The sequence below is a fragment of the Lutjanus erythropterus genome, chromosome 8 (assembly GCF_056507025.1).
Source record: "Lutjanus erythropterus isolate fLutEry1 chromosome 8, fLutEry1.hap2, whole genome shotgun sequence".
NCBI lineage: Eukaryota > Metazoa > Chordata > Actinopteri > Lutjaniformes > Lutjanidae > Lutjanus > Lutjanus erythropterus.
Window position 1 is genome coordinate 14,320,748 of NC_139324.1, and position 16,312 is coordinate 14,337,059.

A 16,312-nucleotide genomic window follows, 5' to 3' on the forward strand; every position below is an offset into this window, starting at 1 on the left:
GGATTTAAAGTGTAAACTCAACTCACAGAGGGATTTCATGTGGCACTTAAAAGGTTACAGAGGGTATGATAGAGTCGGTCCTCCGATTGGCACATCATTTGTTTAAACATTGCAGGATACACTGTGGCTAATGTCACCATTGATTCCACTGCCTATATTATTGCCCATTTCATTAGGAGTGTCATAGATTGTGTCATTGAGCATGTCGTACGTCGTGTCATTAGGCATGTCGTCTGTGCTGTCACTGGCTGTGTCGTGGGCTCTGTCGGTGGGCGGCCCTTTGTCTGTGGTAGGGCTGGCAGGCTCCAGGACAGACTTTCCCATTGGCCTGTTCTGTGGAGACGCAGAGTTACACATGAGACAGAGGAGCGAGGAGCAGTTCCAGAGGCCCTGCGTCATGCTGGAGGAGAAGAGCCTCCGACACGGGTGACAGAACTGGTAGAAGACCAGCATGAAGAAGATGCCGATGGCGTAGGCTACTAGCAGCTGCAGCACCAGCAGCGGGGCGCAGATGAACTTGTAGAAGTCCGTTTTATAGATGTACCACAGCAGGAGCAGCGAGGCGTTCTCCACAAAACGCAACATGTAGTACACAGCCATGCGATACCAGTTCTGGGACTTATTGATGAGGTCCGGGTCATTGAGTTTCACCTGCACGGCCGACCAGCAGAACATGTTGATGCCGGCGTAGAGGAAGGTGAGCAGGCAAAGCACGATGGTGGTTCCCACCCTGGTCAGAGTCTTTTCTATGTTCTCGGGGAACGGCGAGTGGCTCTGCCAGAACAGGATCCAGGGGTAGAGGAAGAAAATGAGGAAGTTAAGCAGAACCACGGGCAGGACCCAGAGCTGCAGCACAGAGCTGAACAGAACCAGAACCACCACACGGGTGGCAATCTCAAAGCTCCTCCACAGGAAGATGCACAGGTAAGCCATGGGCCGGACGTCCACCTCATAGTCGTCGTATTTGATCTTAATGGCCAGGATGTTGCAGCGTAGAGCTCCATACACAATGGACAGGAGGGAGATCACCATCAGTGTGCCTGATGTTGAAAAACAGAGAGAAATATGAGGACACCAGAATTTAAACGACAGGTGAGGTCAATATATACATATACATATATATATATATATATATGTATATATATCACAGTATCAGCACAAACTCAGTTAAATCTGAGTCCTCACACTGCGAGAACCCAAAGTACATGTAAAACACATATATGTTACACATCTTTAGAGAATCACTCAAAATATCATTATTGTACACTTCAAGCTGGTAAAAAAAATATTGCTTCACTATTTATACCAGAGGTGTGACCTTGAGTCACATGACTTTGTACCAAATTTGATGACTTTAGAAAAGTCTTTAACACCAATGACCAGTGACTTCACTTGGACTAGAACCTTTTCTTATCTTAAGTGCGCCACCAATCAATTCATCTCCTCTAATTTCCCGAGTCAACTAACATTAAAGCTGGTCTTTCTCACCAAGTCAACACCTAATTCCCCACATCTACTTTTTTTGTTGAACCAATCAGACAGCATCCTGTGAAAGTGCAAGAGAGAACCATGGAGAACGAACGTCACGTTACTGAGCTGCAGTTGAGTCCAGTCCAAAGATGCTTTTTAAAGAACTTTTCAGGTAGCTAGCAAAAAACATTTTCCTGACTCTTTAGCTCGTCAGCAAACAATGTAATGTTTTGTTTTGTTAGGACAGTAGGTCCTGACAGCACTTGAATTTATTTTTTATTTATTTCTATTTTATTTTATTTGGGTAAGAAAGCATCTAAAGTCAAATCAAATCATGGCTTTACAGAAACATGACACCCATAAAAACTAGAATATAGTCTTTGTTTGCATGTTAATCACTTAAAAATCCTGAACTAATTTTTATGGTCAACAGATATAAATGAGATATTGTGTGAAACCCCCACATCAGAATGTTCAACTGTTTTTATTAGGTTGTTCCTACACAATATAGAAATAAAGTTATGTTTACTGTAAATACGACAAGCTCTCTGTCTCACTGATGAACAGACAAACTCTGCAACAGGTTTTTCTCTGTGTGATAATTCCTCCTGTTCATAAAGGCCACTAAAATATTCCCTCCTTCCATCAGTGTGACTGACAAAATCCACAGTTTTTTTGCCAAAAGATTATCTTAAGTTAATTTGAGGCTTTAGTCTGAGTTAATTAAATCATTTTTGAATTTTTAGTAGAAAATTCAGTCTTCATGTTTCTGGGGACAAAGAGGGATCTTTGTACTAAAAAGATTAAATTTGGATGATCTGATTTGATTTGGAAGTTCAGATGAATTTCTAATCTAATTTCTTTGTTTACAACGAGACTGTGGGTTTTGCTCCCGTCTGGAACGCACACTGGAGGGATCATTTAATTGCAAGGATAAATAGCAGGAAAGATCAGAGCAGGCAAACGTACATGGGCACCAGTTTTGAAGTGGGGTTATATGACGTATTTATTCAAAGTCAGTGCATTAACTACAGTAGATGCTGGTCGGCACGCTTCCAGTTTGGAGAAGCAGAGAGGAGTACCCGCATGCAAGCTAAGTAATGAAGTGCGGTCAGTAGCAAAATCTATTTTAGCCACTTACATAATTGTCAGTTCAGTTCTCTTTCCAAACTCTTAATGCAAAAACAGTAATTTTACCTTGAAGAAGACAGGAGTTGCTGGTCTACTGCTGCCTTGATCAGTTAGTTTGTTTATAGTGTCGTGTGACCTTGGTGTTTTTAAAATGTTAGTTCAGATTCACTCAAGTCACACAGAAATGAAAATGAACTAATCGTAGTACAACAACAACAACTCTGTTCTGCGAGGTTAAATGATATATATAAATAAATATATAAATATATATATAAATACGACTTTAAGTTGCCCCAGATGTGACAAACCATTGCCCCAAACTGAGAGTTCTTTTTTTCAATCTACATAATACATATAAAAAACTAATAATCACATCACTTCATTGGCTCACTCTGATTTGAAATATAATTCTGTTTCTGATTGGTATACAGCAATGGAAAATGTTTACACAAATGTTTTGAACATCATCTCATAACAAACATCATGAATTATTTCATGACCATGACAGTGCTTATGTGTGTGCATCATGTCAACTTAATAAAGCTGAGAAATAACAAATTTTCAAAAACACTCAAATAAATAACACCAAGAACAAAATAAGATAAAAAGGATGCGGGTTAATAATAAATACATAAATAAATAATTAGACACCATATCTTTGTGTCCAAGGTGCTATTTTTATTGTTCACGAGACAGTGGGACATCCTGAATTTCAAATGCTGCTTAAGGAGTTTGGTTGGTTTGGAGAGAGCAATATTTGGTTTATATAATATTTTCCTATCAGAATAGTCTGTCTGATGGTAAGGTAAAGCTGTGAAAATATTCTAAATATAGTGTACACTGAATCTGATATTGATTTTTTTATGTGGCTAAAATACATTTCGTGCTGACCCCAACCACACAGTACGTTGCTTAGCTTCAGTACTGGTACTCCGCTCTGATTCATCAAACTGAGGGGGCTGACCGCCATCTACTGTGAGTAATATACTGACTATTGATAAGTACCTCATACTCCTCAAATGATCGGAACTATCCCTTTAAGACAGAAGTTGTGAATCTATCCTTTAAGGCCCTGAAGCTCACATTCATCACATTCAGGCTGTTAAATCAGCAGGCGTGAAATAGAAGTGTCAGACTGCTGGGTGCTGAAAGAATAAGATTTATGTATTTATATCATCTTTTATTTTGTCCTAATTCGATGACCAGATGTCCTAGTTTGATTTTGTGTGAACCTTTACTAAATCACTCTCAGGAACAGAAACACTGGCTCCCACACACACACACACACACACGCACACACACACTGAGTTTAACAGGCTGACCCCATATCTGCACCAACTGGCAGAGAGAATCACCGGTTTCCATCCTCGACACCAGAGAGGCCGTTACATAACACCACTTTGACTCATGAAAACACCATCCTCTTATTTCCAATATGGCACTTAGCTGATCAGCCCACGTCGTATAGGGGAGCTGTGATGACTGGTGATGGATGGATTAAAGTACATGCGCCCCCTCACCTCTTCCGATGGACACCCCTCGCTGCAGGACGCAGATGTAGAGCTGCAGGGTGAGCTGGGGGGCCGATCCCAGGAAGGCCTGGATGACAGAGGTGCGGGCGAAGGCCGCTCGGTGTGTAAACAGTTTGCCCTCCGCCTGCCCCACCTGCCGCTCCACCTCCTCAGACTGACCCCCGCGAGGCATCTGCTTCTTCCTGGTGATGCTGACATAAGGCTCCTCCACGCGGCCCACGCTGCCATAGATACAGAACGCCTCCAGACACCTGCAGCACAGGAGCAGACGCCGACAAAACTCAATGAAGGGCTGCAAATAACTTTTAATTATCATTTCAATTAATTTGCAGATGATTTTTCTCCATTTTGATTTTATTTATTAGGCTTCCATTACCTTAATCAAAACAGACTACACACACACACACACACAGACTTTTGTTACTATATTTGTGAGGACCTGTCATTGACATAATGCATTCCTCAGTCCCCTCACTCTAACCCATCACAACCATAAATCCAAGTGTTGACCCCCAAACAGCCCCTTAAACTTATCAATAGTCGGAGTATTATATCTGTTTGTTAATCATTTTATCTGTTACTGATTTTATCTGTTCTTTTATGTGCACTTTTATCGATTAATTTATTTTTCTGCTAGCACTTTTATTTGTTTTTGTTTATTTTATTTGATAGATTATTAGATATTGTATTTGCCTGCTTGATTTTAATTGTGCTTGTTTGTGAAGCGCAGTGCTTTGTAACTGTTGTTTTGAAATGTGCTATATGAATAAAGTTCTTATTATTTATTATTATTGATTAATCTATTGATCAATGCTTTTTGACTAACTGATTTATAGTTTCTAAAATCTATAAAATGTAAGAAAATTGTGAACAATTGCAAGCACAAGGTGACACCTTGCCTGTTTTGCTTGCTTGAAAATAAAGCAGCAAATACTCACATCTAAGAAGCTGTAACCTGAGATAATACTTGATAAACAAATTAAAGGAGCAATATGTAGCAACTGATCCTTCACTAAGCCCCACCAGCAGCAACTATCCAATCACAGGTTAGTAACCGTAACTAGGGGCAGTCAAGCTCTGTCTTTTTCTCTACATGTTGAAGGTGTGCAGGAGGTTCTGAGAGGAGTGATACTCTGCATTTCATGAGCCTGGACAATGGCGTCTATTTTGTAGTCTCTCAAAAATGTTAAACACAAGAGCACATGTGTGGTGAATGGATTAAACTCTGTCTTCATCTGCTTTAACATAAGCTGAGAACATTAGCATGTCCAGCAACACTAGTTTACTAGCTGCAGTAACTTTACCTCCACCCAAACTTATTAGATTCCACTGCATCTGCACTTGTTATGTGGGGGTTTGAAGAGGAGGATGTGAGCTGATGCTGAATCAAAGTGGGTTGATGATGATGCATCTCCCACTGGCTCGCTGTCTCAGGCCTAAACTGGGTTAGCTTAGCTTTTATCCAGGCTCTTTTCCACTGTCGAGACTGCCTGTCTCACTGCCTGCCAGACTTCATTAACATTACTCTATTTAACCATTATAAACATCTACTCCTTCTAAAAGACTATATATTACTTTTTATGACTTATAAACAGACACATTCTGCCAACACTCAGCATTAATTTTTTATTATTATTATTTTTAGCATTAATCTCTGAAGACATGGTCATTTTATGATTTATTACTGTAAATATACCACAGATATCTCCTTTAAAGTGATGTTGATTCTTTTAGTTGTGGCTAAAATACATTTTGTTGCTAACCCTGTCTACAGCAGCTCATTGATTAGATTCTGTCCTGGTGCTCCTCTCTGCTTCTCCAAACTGGGGGTGTATTGACAGCCATCAGCTGTAAGTACACTGACTATTGATAAGTGCCTCAATCAACGTAACTTCAAATAATCCAAACTGTCTCTTTAAAGTACCAGCATTTCTGGATGGTCACACCCCACATGTCAAATGTGTGCCTGCTTCTTGGATTTCAGGAATGTAATTCAACAACCCAGAGCAAGACAAAAACAGACAAACAAACAAAAAAGAAACAACAGTCTACAGCAAACCTGGGCAAAATGCAAACCAGGGGGCGGATGTGGCCCACTGAAAGGTTTTATGTGGCCCACAAAAAACATCATAGACATGATAACTGTCATCAAACTTTTATTTTGAAAGGGGTCAGTGCAGTGTAAACTGTCACTTTCTTTACTCAGTGTTGTACATCCATGCTGATAAGATTGTTATCATTGCAACCTGTATGCAGCATGCATGGTACACTGTCCAACAAGTTCTGGACATTGCTAGCAAAATAATAGCCCACAGATCATCACATAGCAATTCAGAAAGGGTGATAAACAGTAGAAGTGCCCTCTGTAGAACTCTTCTGGCCATTCTGTTATTGAAGGTTTGGACATTATTAGGACTTTATATCATTTGTGTCTGGCCCACAGCAGACTGATCAATTTCTCATGTGCCCCCCCATAAAAAATAATTGCCTGCCCCTGCTATACAGTCATGCTAGCAGTTCTGTGAGGCTGTTCTCAAGCTAAGTGGTGTCAGAGCTAACGTTAGCAAGCTCCCAATGACAATGCTGATTTGCTGATAATCAGCAGGTATACTGTTTACTGTGTTCAGCATCTTTGGGTGGGGTGGGCTCCACTAGAGGAGCATGGCTGACCAGGGGAGAAATATAGAGTGAAGTATTTTATACTTTCTATTTTTCACTGTTGGCTTTGTTTAACTAAATTTTTTTAACATTTAATATCCATCATCTCTGCCGCAACCTGACTTTGGATAAGTGGCTGAAGATGGATGGGTGGATGGATCCATCCTCAATATCTATTAGTTCATGTGCAGCAACATTTAGCCCTCTGTTATTATAAATGTCTAAACAGATTCCTGTAACAGTCACACTTAGTCATCTGGCAGTGAGACACTAAACATGCTGAAGTGGTGAGTGTGGGCAGGAGGCCAGAGGTTGAAGCAGTGCTGTGATGATAAAGCAGTGCTGACACACTGTGCCAATGAAACAGCGAGGCAGGGGGATTTAAGCCACAGGGGGGGCCGAGGGACAGACTGTTTATCACTGGAGTGAACGCCTCGCTGACTTGATTAAAAAAATATATAAATAAATAAAACCATAAAGGTTGAGTCTGCAAGCAGCTTTTCAGACATTGAACAAAATACCAAAATCTCACTGAAGGATGACGTGATAAACATCAGTCCAACAGTCTGTTTCTGCTAAGTTCAGCATGTTTTAACATGTTTTTGTGTTTGTCAGGGTTTATAGTTTTGTATTTTTCATTGCTTGTTTATTTTTTTGTTTTTAATTAAGTTTTGTTGCAGTAAGTTTCCAGCGTGGGCTTCCTCATTTCAGTCTAGTTATTATTGTTTTAAAATGTTTACTTTTAGTTTACTTTTTATTAGTTTCAGTATTAGTTTTAGGATTTTTTAAATTATAATATGGAAGTATTTGTCAGGGAAGGCAAGACTTAAGATGTTCAGAACAGCTGTTATATTACAAACACAACTCATGTCATGTAGACATCCAACGTGCCTCCTCGTGCTTGTTATATGTTGACAAATTTGACCAAATGACAAAAACTGAAAAAAAAAATCCTATATATTTTTATTCCACTTTAGTTTGTCTTCTAAATGCACAATATTGGTTCAGTTAGTTTTTGTTCCTAAAGTCTGATTAGGACTTGATATTACAACCTCAGTTCAACAAAGCGTTACAGCAACTTTGAGCTCATAGTTTGGTTTCCTGCCTGTAACTTCACGTTGTTTTTGGTTCCGTCTCACTGCTCTCGTAGTGTCACTATCAGCAGCAACAAGCAGGCAGCTGTTTTCAGTAAAAAAAAGCTTTAAACAACCCAGAGCGCACTACCTGCTCAGCATCAAACAGCAGACCACTCCCTCTCCTTCACTGAGTTCAGAAGTTACTTCACTGAAAAGTCATTTCTCAGTGTTTTTGACCTGGAGGATCACATTGCCACATCATCACAGTTGTCTAAGTCGCATGCTGGACTACAGCTGGCTTCCTAATGAGCTGTGATTGCTCAATATCAGCTTGTACGTGTCGTCTAAAAGGGAAAATTCACCACTCTTCATGTGGGAAATGTAGTCAACTGAGAAAATCCCTCTTCAGCAGATTTATATGAAAACATCTTCAAGTGTCAAACGGCACATAAATCATTTGCCGTTGTTACTTCCAAGTAAAGTAAAATCTATTATCAATAAAGAAGTAAAATACATTGTTGAGTGGAGGGGGACTTTAAACTAGAGCTGCAACAGTCAAATGATTAGTGCAGTGGTAAAACTATCCCAACTTTAAACTGTATAAAAGCTGCAGAAAAAGCAAATGTGTGGTCCATGAGTTAAGATTATTTGGTCAGATTACTCCACAGATAAACAATATACTATACAAGATTAAACTCCACTTCTGTTTCTGACCACAAGTCAAACATTCACTCATGAGGAATTAGAAAAAAGGTCGCTGATTAGATAAGAAGTAAGAATGAAAATAGAAAATAAAACAAGCATTAGATGGGATTAGTGTTAACAGCCGCAAAGTCTTTGCTGTGATGACAGTAAATAATACGGCGTCAGGCTAAGAGGTGTCGTTTTGGGCGGAAGAAACAGCTCTGAGAAGAGGAAGTGCCGCCGCACTGCCGGCAGCGGAGACGGACATTCCCTTCCCTTCTCCGGTTGTGTTGTCAGAGATAAGGAGCCAGCAGTGACATGTGCTATTCTTAGATCTGCTCTTCACCGAGGACAGATGTAGAAGTCTGAACAGTAATCATCTGAACGCACACTGCAGGGGAAACAGGCCGGGTCAGATCCACAGAGGCCTCTGCAGGGGGATAAACAAGCTGTGAGACACGTCTGTTCGACTGGTCGGCTAAAAGAAAAACTAAAATATTGTGATTATTGTTCAGGTCCAGAATATAACTGTCTCTATCAGCTGCTAATTCCACTGAACCGAAGGATTAGTAAATAGTGACAACAAGCCATTTGCAGCTGTTTTCTCAATTAATCAGAAAATATTGAAAAATGCAGAACCAGAGCCAGAAGTGAAGTCTCAATTTTGTTTTTTTGTTCAAACAACAATCCAATCCTCAAATGTATTGAATTTATGAAGATATTAAACAGAAAACAGCCCACTTTGCATGTTTTTTCTTAATTTTTAAAAGGGTAACTTCTGTATTTTTCAACCTGGACCCTATTTTCCCATATTTTTGTGTCTGAGTGACTAATGGCGACAACAATTTTTGAAACTGGTCCAGCATTGAGCGAGACTGCTGCAGCTGTCAGATGTGAAACTGAGCTGCAATATAATCCCTATGGACAACTACGCCCCGTCAAATTACGCCCCCTAAAAAGTGCTTGTTTTGACAATGACAGGCTCCGATTATTATTCTAAGTTACTGACAACATCATAGAAAGGATCCCTACAGAGAAAGACCTTTTTGTTAAGAGCAAGATTCTTTTGTTTAACCAGAAAGAGCTGTTTTATTACTCGTCGTCTTCATTCAAGCTAAACAGAAACAAATTAAAACTCACCAAAAACGTCTCGGTCAACAATCACAACCAGAATATTCTGACTTCTAACTGGGTTTATTTCAACCAGACAAGCAGAGTTAGTGATTGTTGGAGCGGTGGAAACACTAGTTCAATTTTGTTTCTGTTGTGTTTGAATAAAGTGTGTTTTACGATGATAAAATTACAGTTTTGCAAAGGGAGTCTGGTGAGTGTGATATCACAGCAGTGCATCTATTTTCTTAAGTCTTATCTCTATAAAGTTGGGAACAGTTTTCGTACTTGTAATTGCCAACAGCTCCCTGTTTTTTTTTCCCCCCAAACCAAGTGATTTTGGAGGATTTTCCCATAAAAGGGCTTCTGTTGACTATATAAGATATGCCGCTTCTCAACCTCCTTAATTAGTCTCCCATCCTGCTGGCTGACTGTTTTGATGAGTGGAAACAGAAACATCAAGGGTGTCCATGTTGATTTTGACCAGATAAAAGCCTGCGCAAAACTTTGCAAGAATAGAGCCAGGGCGAGTATTTTTTTTCACACACGCAACACATCGCTCAGCCTGTTCGCTGATGCAGGGAGCAGGTTAGAACATCCTCACTGGCAAAAAACTGAACAATCCGATGTTCCCTCGCTTGTTCCTTCACAGTTAGGGAGAACAACAATCTGAGCCTGTCAGAGATAAAAACCTGCCGCAGCGCTCTCGCTCAATTCTGGGCCAATTTCAAAAATTGTTGTCACAAGAAGAACAGAGTTTCCTTTCAAGACTTCAATGATCAATCAGTTATGAAAATTGCAGGTTAATTTTCTGTTGACTGACTGATAACAATAAAATGTCTGAAAACAGTCTAAACTATTTGCTAGAGCCCGAACTGATACATTAAAAACAGCTCATTGTGACCAGAAAACCAGAAAATATTCACATTTGAGAAACTTGACCCAAGAAATATTTTGGTTAAACAGTTAAAACTCCAGATGTGAAAGATGCAGTGGTAGAGATACGCAAACTTGTCAGTTCAGTTGATTAAAAGATAAATTAGAGAACAGGATTTCCTCTTAAAACACTTTTTGAACGTACTGTATAAAGAAGTGCTTGTTTTGGGTTTTAATGATTAGAAACTTCAGTAAATATCATAGGTTTTCTTCTTACGTTTTGTGTTGTGTTGTACTGTTTTTTTGTGATTTTTGCAGGGACTGATGATGCATTTTGTCTTGACTACATACAACTTCAGTTTTCTGTTTCATTTAAATGTTGGTTGGGTCTCACACTTCTGTAAGTACTCCTTTTCATTCATTACCTTTTTTTATTTTCTAGTCTGTGTATATGAATGTTTTCTCCATGCTGCCTTCTCTTTAAAACCAATAAAGCCTTAAATGCCAAAAATGTTTTAATTTTCTTGTCAATCTACTGATCAATGAATCGACTAATTGCTTCAACTTAGGACATAATGGCTTTCCATTAGGGCTGTGACTTGCACTTAATTTATTTCATTATTCACTAACCATCACAATCTCCTGGAGCCCAAGATGATGATTTTAAGTCTCTTTTTTGTCCAATTTACAGACAAAAGTAGTAGTAGTCAACATTTGTCATTCTTTTCTTCAAAAAAATGACTAATTGATTACCAAAATAGCTGCAAATCAATTAAAAATGAGTTCTACTTTTATTTCATTTCTTTTTTAAAATCTATTTTGATAACTCATTAATGGTTTCAGTCTATTCTCAGGCAAAAATGTCAAACATTTTCTGGTTCCAGCAGCTAAATGTGACGACTTACTGCTTTCTTAGTCATTTATGACAGTAAAAGAAGGGTCTTTGGGTTTTGGACTGTTGATTGACTTAAGAAGACATTTGAAGACGTCACTTTGGGCTCTGGAAAATTCTGAGGAGCCATTTTCTACATTTCATTTTGACATTTTATAGGCTAAATGGTGAATAACTCTAGTAATTATGACAATAATCAGCAGACTAATCAATAATTAAAATAATGGTTAGTTGCAGCCCTATAATCAACTAATTGTTGTGGCTGTAGTTTGAGTATTACAGCAGATGAGTAGGTTTGTTATGTTTACCACTGTCACATCTCTGTTGCTGCTGCTGTTGGTATAGTTGATAACATTATCATACCGGACATCTGTGTGTACACATTAGAAGGTTTTCTACAGGCAGGATTAGACTCAGATTCCTGTAGCTGAGGCAGATGGTGCAGCCAGGTCAGGTCAGGGCTTACAGGGAAAGAGCAGGCCTATTAAAGCACTGGTGCACAGATGTTGAAGATTCCTCCATCAGTGTTTAACAGCCACAGCGTCTTCATGTGCTGCTGCTGGGTAATGTTTAGAAATACCAGTCCCATCACCACTACGCTTGAAGTGATACTGATATCAACAGAGTACCTCATCTGATACCGTTTTTTTCTGCTTGTTCAACAAACACTGACTGCGTTGGTTGTAGGAGCCGCTGTTCTGGGTCAATCATGTGTTGTACTACATCAAAGAACGCTCGTGGTGATTGGCTGTGAGAAAAAACATCCAATGTCATTTTTGTCTTGTCCTGTTTTGTTTTGCATTTGACACTCAAGTTGACTGTCAGATTAACTGACCAAATTAATTTAAACTCACTTCAATTTTATTTCAAGGTTACTGCCTAAAAATTACACAAACAAATCATGCTGTAGAGCTGCAACCCTTAATTGATTATTAAATTAATCACCAAATATTTTGATAATCAATAAACCTGTTTGAGTAATTATTTAGGAAAGAAACATAAAAATTCTCTTCTTAAATTCAAGCTTGTTAAACGTGAATATTTTCTGGTTTCTTTACTCTTCAATGACAGCAAACTGAGTATCTTTGAGTTGTTGACAAGATAAGACATTTTTGGACGTCACCTTAGCCTTTAGGAAATCAACAATATTCAACATTTTCTGACATTTTATAGACCAAACAACTATTGAATTAATTGAGAAAATAACAGGCAGATTATTGGACATGCTGCAGCCCTACTATGCTAATATAAGGGTTTCTAGCTAGCATATGAGATGTTATCATAGCTGCAACTGAAACAATTGCCTCTGAGTCACATGGTCTGTGACCATGGACTTTGTCAGTTAAAATGATGACTCTTGTCAGCAGATTTAGTAGTGTTGTGGTCAAACTTGTACATACACTAGAGCATGTATATCTGTTTTGAGGTTCCAGTGATTCCTGTAACTCTTAATTTTCTATGATTGAATGACTGAAATGTGTGTTTTTCTCAGAAATACATATCACAGATTTTGGTTCTTTCATAAATTTGTTACAGCTCTCCTGGAAAATGACAACATCTGCTGGCTCGAAAATATACACACAGCAACTTGAATAATCAGTTTTGGTGATGTAGAAGGTTGTGTTAATCAAATTTTCTTAGAGCCATTTAGGCCTTTTAATGTCTTGTGAGTGATTATGATCGACTACAGATGATGATTTCTTTGGGCCAACTTGAATGGGTCCCATTTGATTCACACATTAGACTCAGCCACAAATGCTATGAAGTCCAAGGAGCTCAGCGCAGATCTGAAGGAGTGAATCATTGGACTGAACAAGTCAGGAAAGTCACTTGAAGCCATTTCAAAGCAGCCACAGATCCCAAAAGCAACTGTGCAAACAATTGTTTATAAGTATAGAGGGCATGGCACAGTTGTGTCACTGCGACAATGCAAGCTGTCACCTGCTGCTGAGAGACAACTGGTCAGGATGGTCAAGGGTCAACCAAGAATCACTGAAAAGCAGGTCTGCAATGAATTAGAAGCTGCTGGAACACAGGTATCAGTGTCCACAGTCAAGTGTGTTTTGCATTGTCATGGCTGAGAGGTCGACAAGGAGGAAGGGAGTCCTTGCTCCAGAAGAGGCACCTTAAGGCTCAACTGAAATTTGCTGCTGATCACATGGACAAAGAAAAGGCCTAGAGAGAGAGAGAAGATGAGGCCTTTAACCCCAACAACACCATACCTACTGTCAAGCATGGTGGTGGCAGTATCATGCTCTGGAGCCTTTTTGCTGCCAGTGGAACTGATGCTTTACAGAAAGAAAATGCAATAATGAATATGGAGGATCACCTCCAAATTCTTCAGGAAAACCTAAAATCATCAGCCAGAGGGCTGGGTCTTGGACACACATCAATAGTGGTAAAGAAATGGATAAATTAGGCCAAAATTAAGGTTTTAGACGGGCCTCCCCAAGGGCCTGACTTAAAACCCACTGAGAACCTGTGGCCATGCTGAAGAAAGACGTCCGTGTCAAAAAGCCAACAAACTAAGTTGAACTGCACCAATTCTGACAAGGGGAGCAGTCAAAGATACAACCACAAGTTTGTGAATGATGATAAGAGTTAGAAGAAATCACTGGAAACTCAAAACTGACATGATGTACATGCTCTTTACAAGTGTACGGAAACTTTTGACCACAACTGTTAAGTGTAACTGGCTAATGAAAGTTACTGCTAATGCTTAAACTCCTTGAGTGAGCTGAGACATCTGACTCCAGCTGACTTTTTGTTTCCATCTGACATATTATGAAACAAGAACTCTGTAAAAGGTATTTAACGGTTGCATACAAGATAAAATGTTAATGCACCGACCAACCTTGTGACCCCAAAAGAAGGAAGGATTTCACTGCCCAAAAATGTGAGTGTCAGAGACTGTGTTTCCTGTTTTCTGATGACTTTTAAATAATGAAACTAACAAATAAGTACACTGCAACAGCAGCTGTGTTATTAATACTTTTCATTTTACTTTAAATTCTCTGGAAAGAACACAGAATAATTTGCTCCTCTACCTTGCGCAAATATCTGGCATAAACTAACATTCATCAGTTTTCTTTCATTCATTTATTTTTTCCCCTGCCCCTAAAAGAAAACTGACGGAGCAGATTAAAAGAAATACATGCACCTTTCCTTGAAAACCTTCCCTAAGAAATGGGAATAATTTTATGAAGTCTGGTTTGAAGAGGCCGTGTTGCTGTCTGTAGAAACAGTAGAGCTTTACAGTTGTAGGGTTTGTACACACTGTAGAGTCTCAGATTGGACAGACATAGGAAGAAATATAGGAGAACTGTGATACCGGGAGGAAAATAGGGAGAGGGTATAAAGTGCAGGAGTCTCCTGGGGAAATTCTGGAGGGACGGCTAGTAAGTCTAAAGGTAGTTAATGTCTTATCAAACATTGGTCAGATGGTGAAATACAACATATATATGTATACAATAGACAACAGAACGACACTCATCAATTAATTCATTCATCCGTTCAATTTAACCATTATAAAGATCTACTCCTTCTAAAAGATGATTAATGATTTCTTATGACTCATAAACAGACACTCATTTGACATTCAGCATTCATTTTAAATCTTATAAATGTGAAACAGGAAACGAAAACAGTTGTTCTTCACACATACAACATACTGGCTGTAGTTGTTGTCAGAGAACTATTTCAACTTTGTATGTTTTCTTAATCTCTAATGACATATCATGATCATTTTATGATTTAGTAAATATATTATAGATTTCTCCTTAAATTTAATTTATAGTATAGTCCATGTAGTGAAAATATGTCAGGTGTATTATTAATTAATGCTATATATGTTTCTTGTATCAAAAGATGACTGGTGTATCTGTGAGTTATGAATGAAAATGTGAAAAAAATGTTACAATTGCTCCTGATCTCCCCTATTTGGAACATATCGATGAGCAGTATTGATCAGCCTTCAGTGTCCTGACTGAATGACACAGACATACATACACTGCAGCAGCACATAAGCAGCCAGCAGAGACAAAAGGCCGGAGAAAATGAAAACAACAGCATGTGCGCAGTGCATTCACCACAGCGGCCGTAAGCAGCTTATGTTGAGGCAGGCCGGGGGGACATGTTTTTAAAGAGGGAATGAGTGGTGGACACCACACCTGTGGGTAATAAGACGGTCCACGGTGTGACACAGTGCGAAACACAATGGTATCCAGGGCTGCTGCGTCTGCACGGGCTTCAGTCATGGAGATAAACACAACACTGACCTGACGATGGGTCCGAGCTGCAGGATGTGCAGCAGCAGCACCAGCGGTCTGTCCCTGCTCAGGTCCCGGTGGATGAAGGTGAGGGTCAGCTGCACCAGCACGGACGGTACGAGCGTGAAGAGGAGCGTCAGCCCCTGCCAGATCTGGTCTCCGGCGGAGCGGTACGTGGAGCTGAGGTACAGCGCTGCCGTGGTCTCGGCCGTGAACAGAGACACCGACACAAAGATGGAGCTGGGGAGTCGCATCCTCACTCACTCCGCCATCTGGGGAATGCCTCGCCCGGGGTCCGCACGTCCATAACGTGTCCACCGAGCGGTCGGTCAGCCAGACAACCCGCCGGCGAGAGGGACGGGACGGCGTTGTGTGAGGCTCGCACCGCCGCCGCAGCTCGTGTGCGGGCAGGCGGGGATGTTTTCACAGTCAGCTGTTGTGCTGGAGACGACCTGCAGGGGGCGCAAGAGGCGCTGTAGGCCACAAGAAACGCCCTGCAGACTGAGGTGAAGTCCTGAATGATAACTACTAGAAAGCAATGGACTGGGATTTAATGCTATTTTCTTAAGAATTAAGAGCCAGTATTTAATCGGAGATGTCTATTTAAAAAAGTCT

The 16,312-nt window shown here is 39.9% G+C and overlaps 1 protein-coding gene across 2 annotated transcripts; it reads right to left on the reverse strand.

Moving 5' to 3' along the window:
* Positions 1-16,312, reverse strand: xk (X-linked Kx blood group (McLeod syndrome)). 2 transcript variants are annotated; one of them, XM_084724618.1, is made up of 3 exons: positions 15,707-16,312; positions 4,122-4,384; positions 1-1,040 (listed from the first exon to the last, which is right to left on the reverse strand). In XM_084724618.1, exons 1-3 carry the CDS (start codon positions 15,949-15,951, stop codon positions 103-105), a joined length of 1,446 nt encoding a protein of 481 aa, XP_084580744.1. In that variant the 5' UTR covers positions 15,952-16,312; the 3' UTR covers positions 1-102. The 2 variants fall into 2 exon arrangements, with proteins under 2 accessions (XP_084580744.1, XP_084580746.1); XM_084724620.1 differs by lacking the exon at positions 15,707-16,312 and adding an exon at positions 8,016-8,155.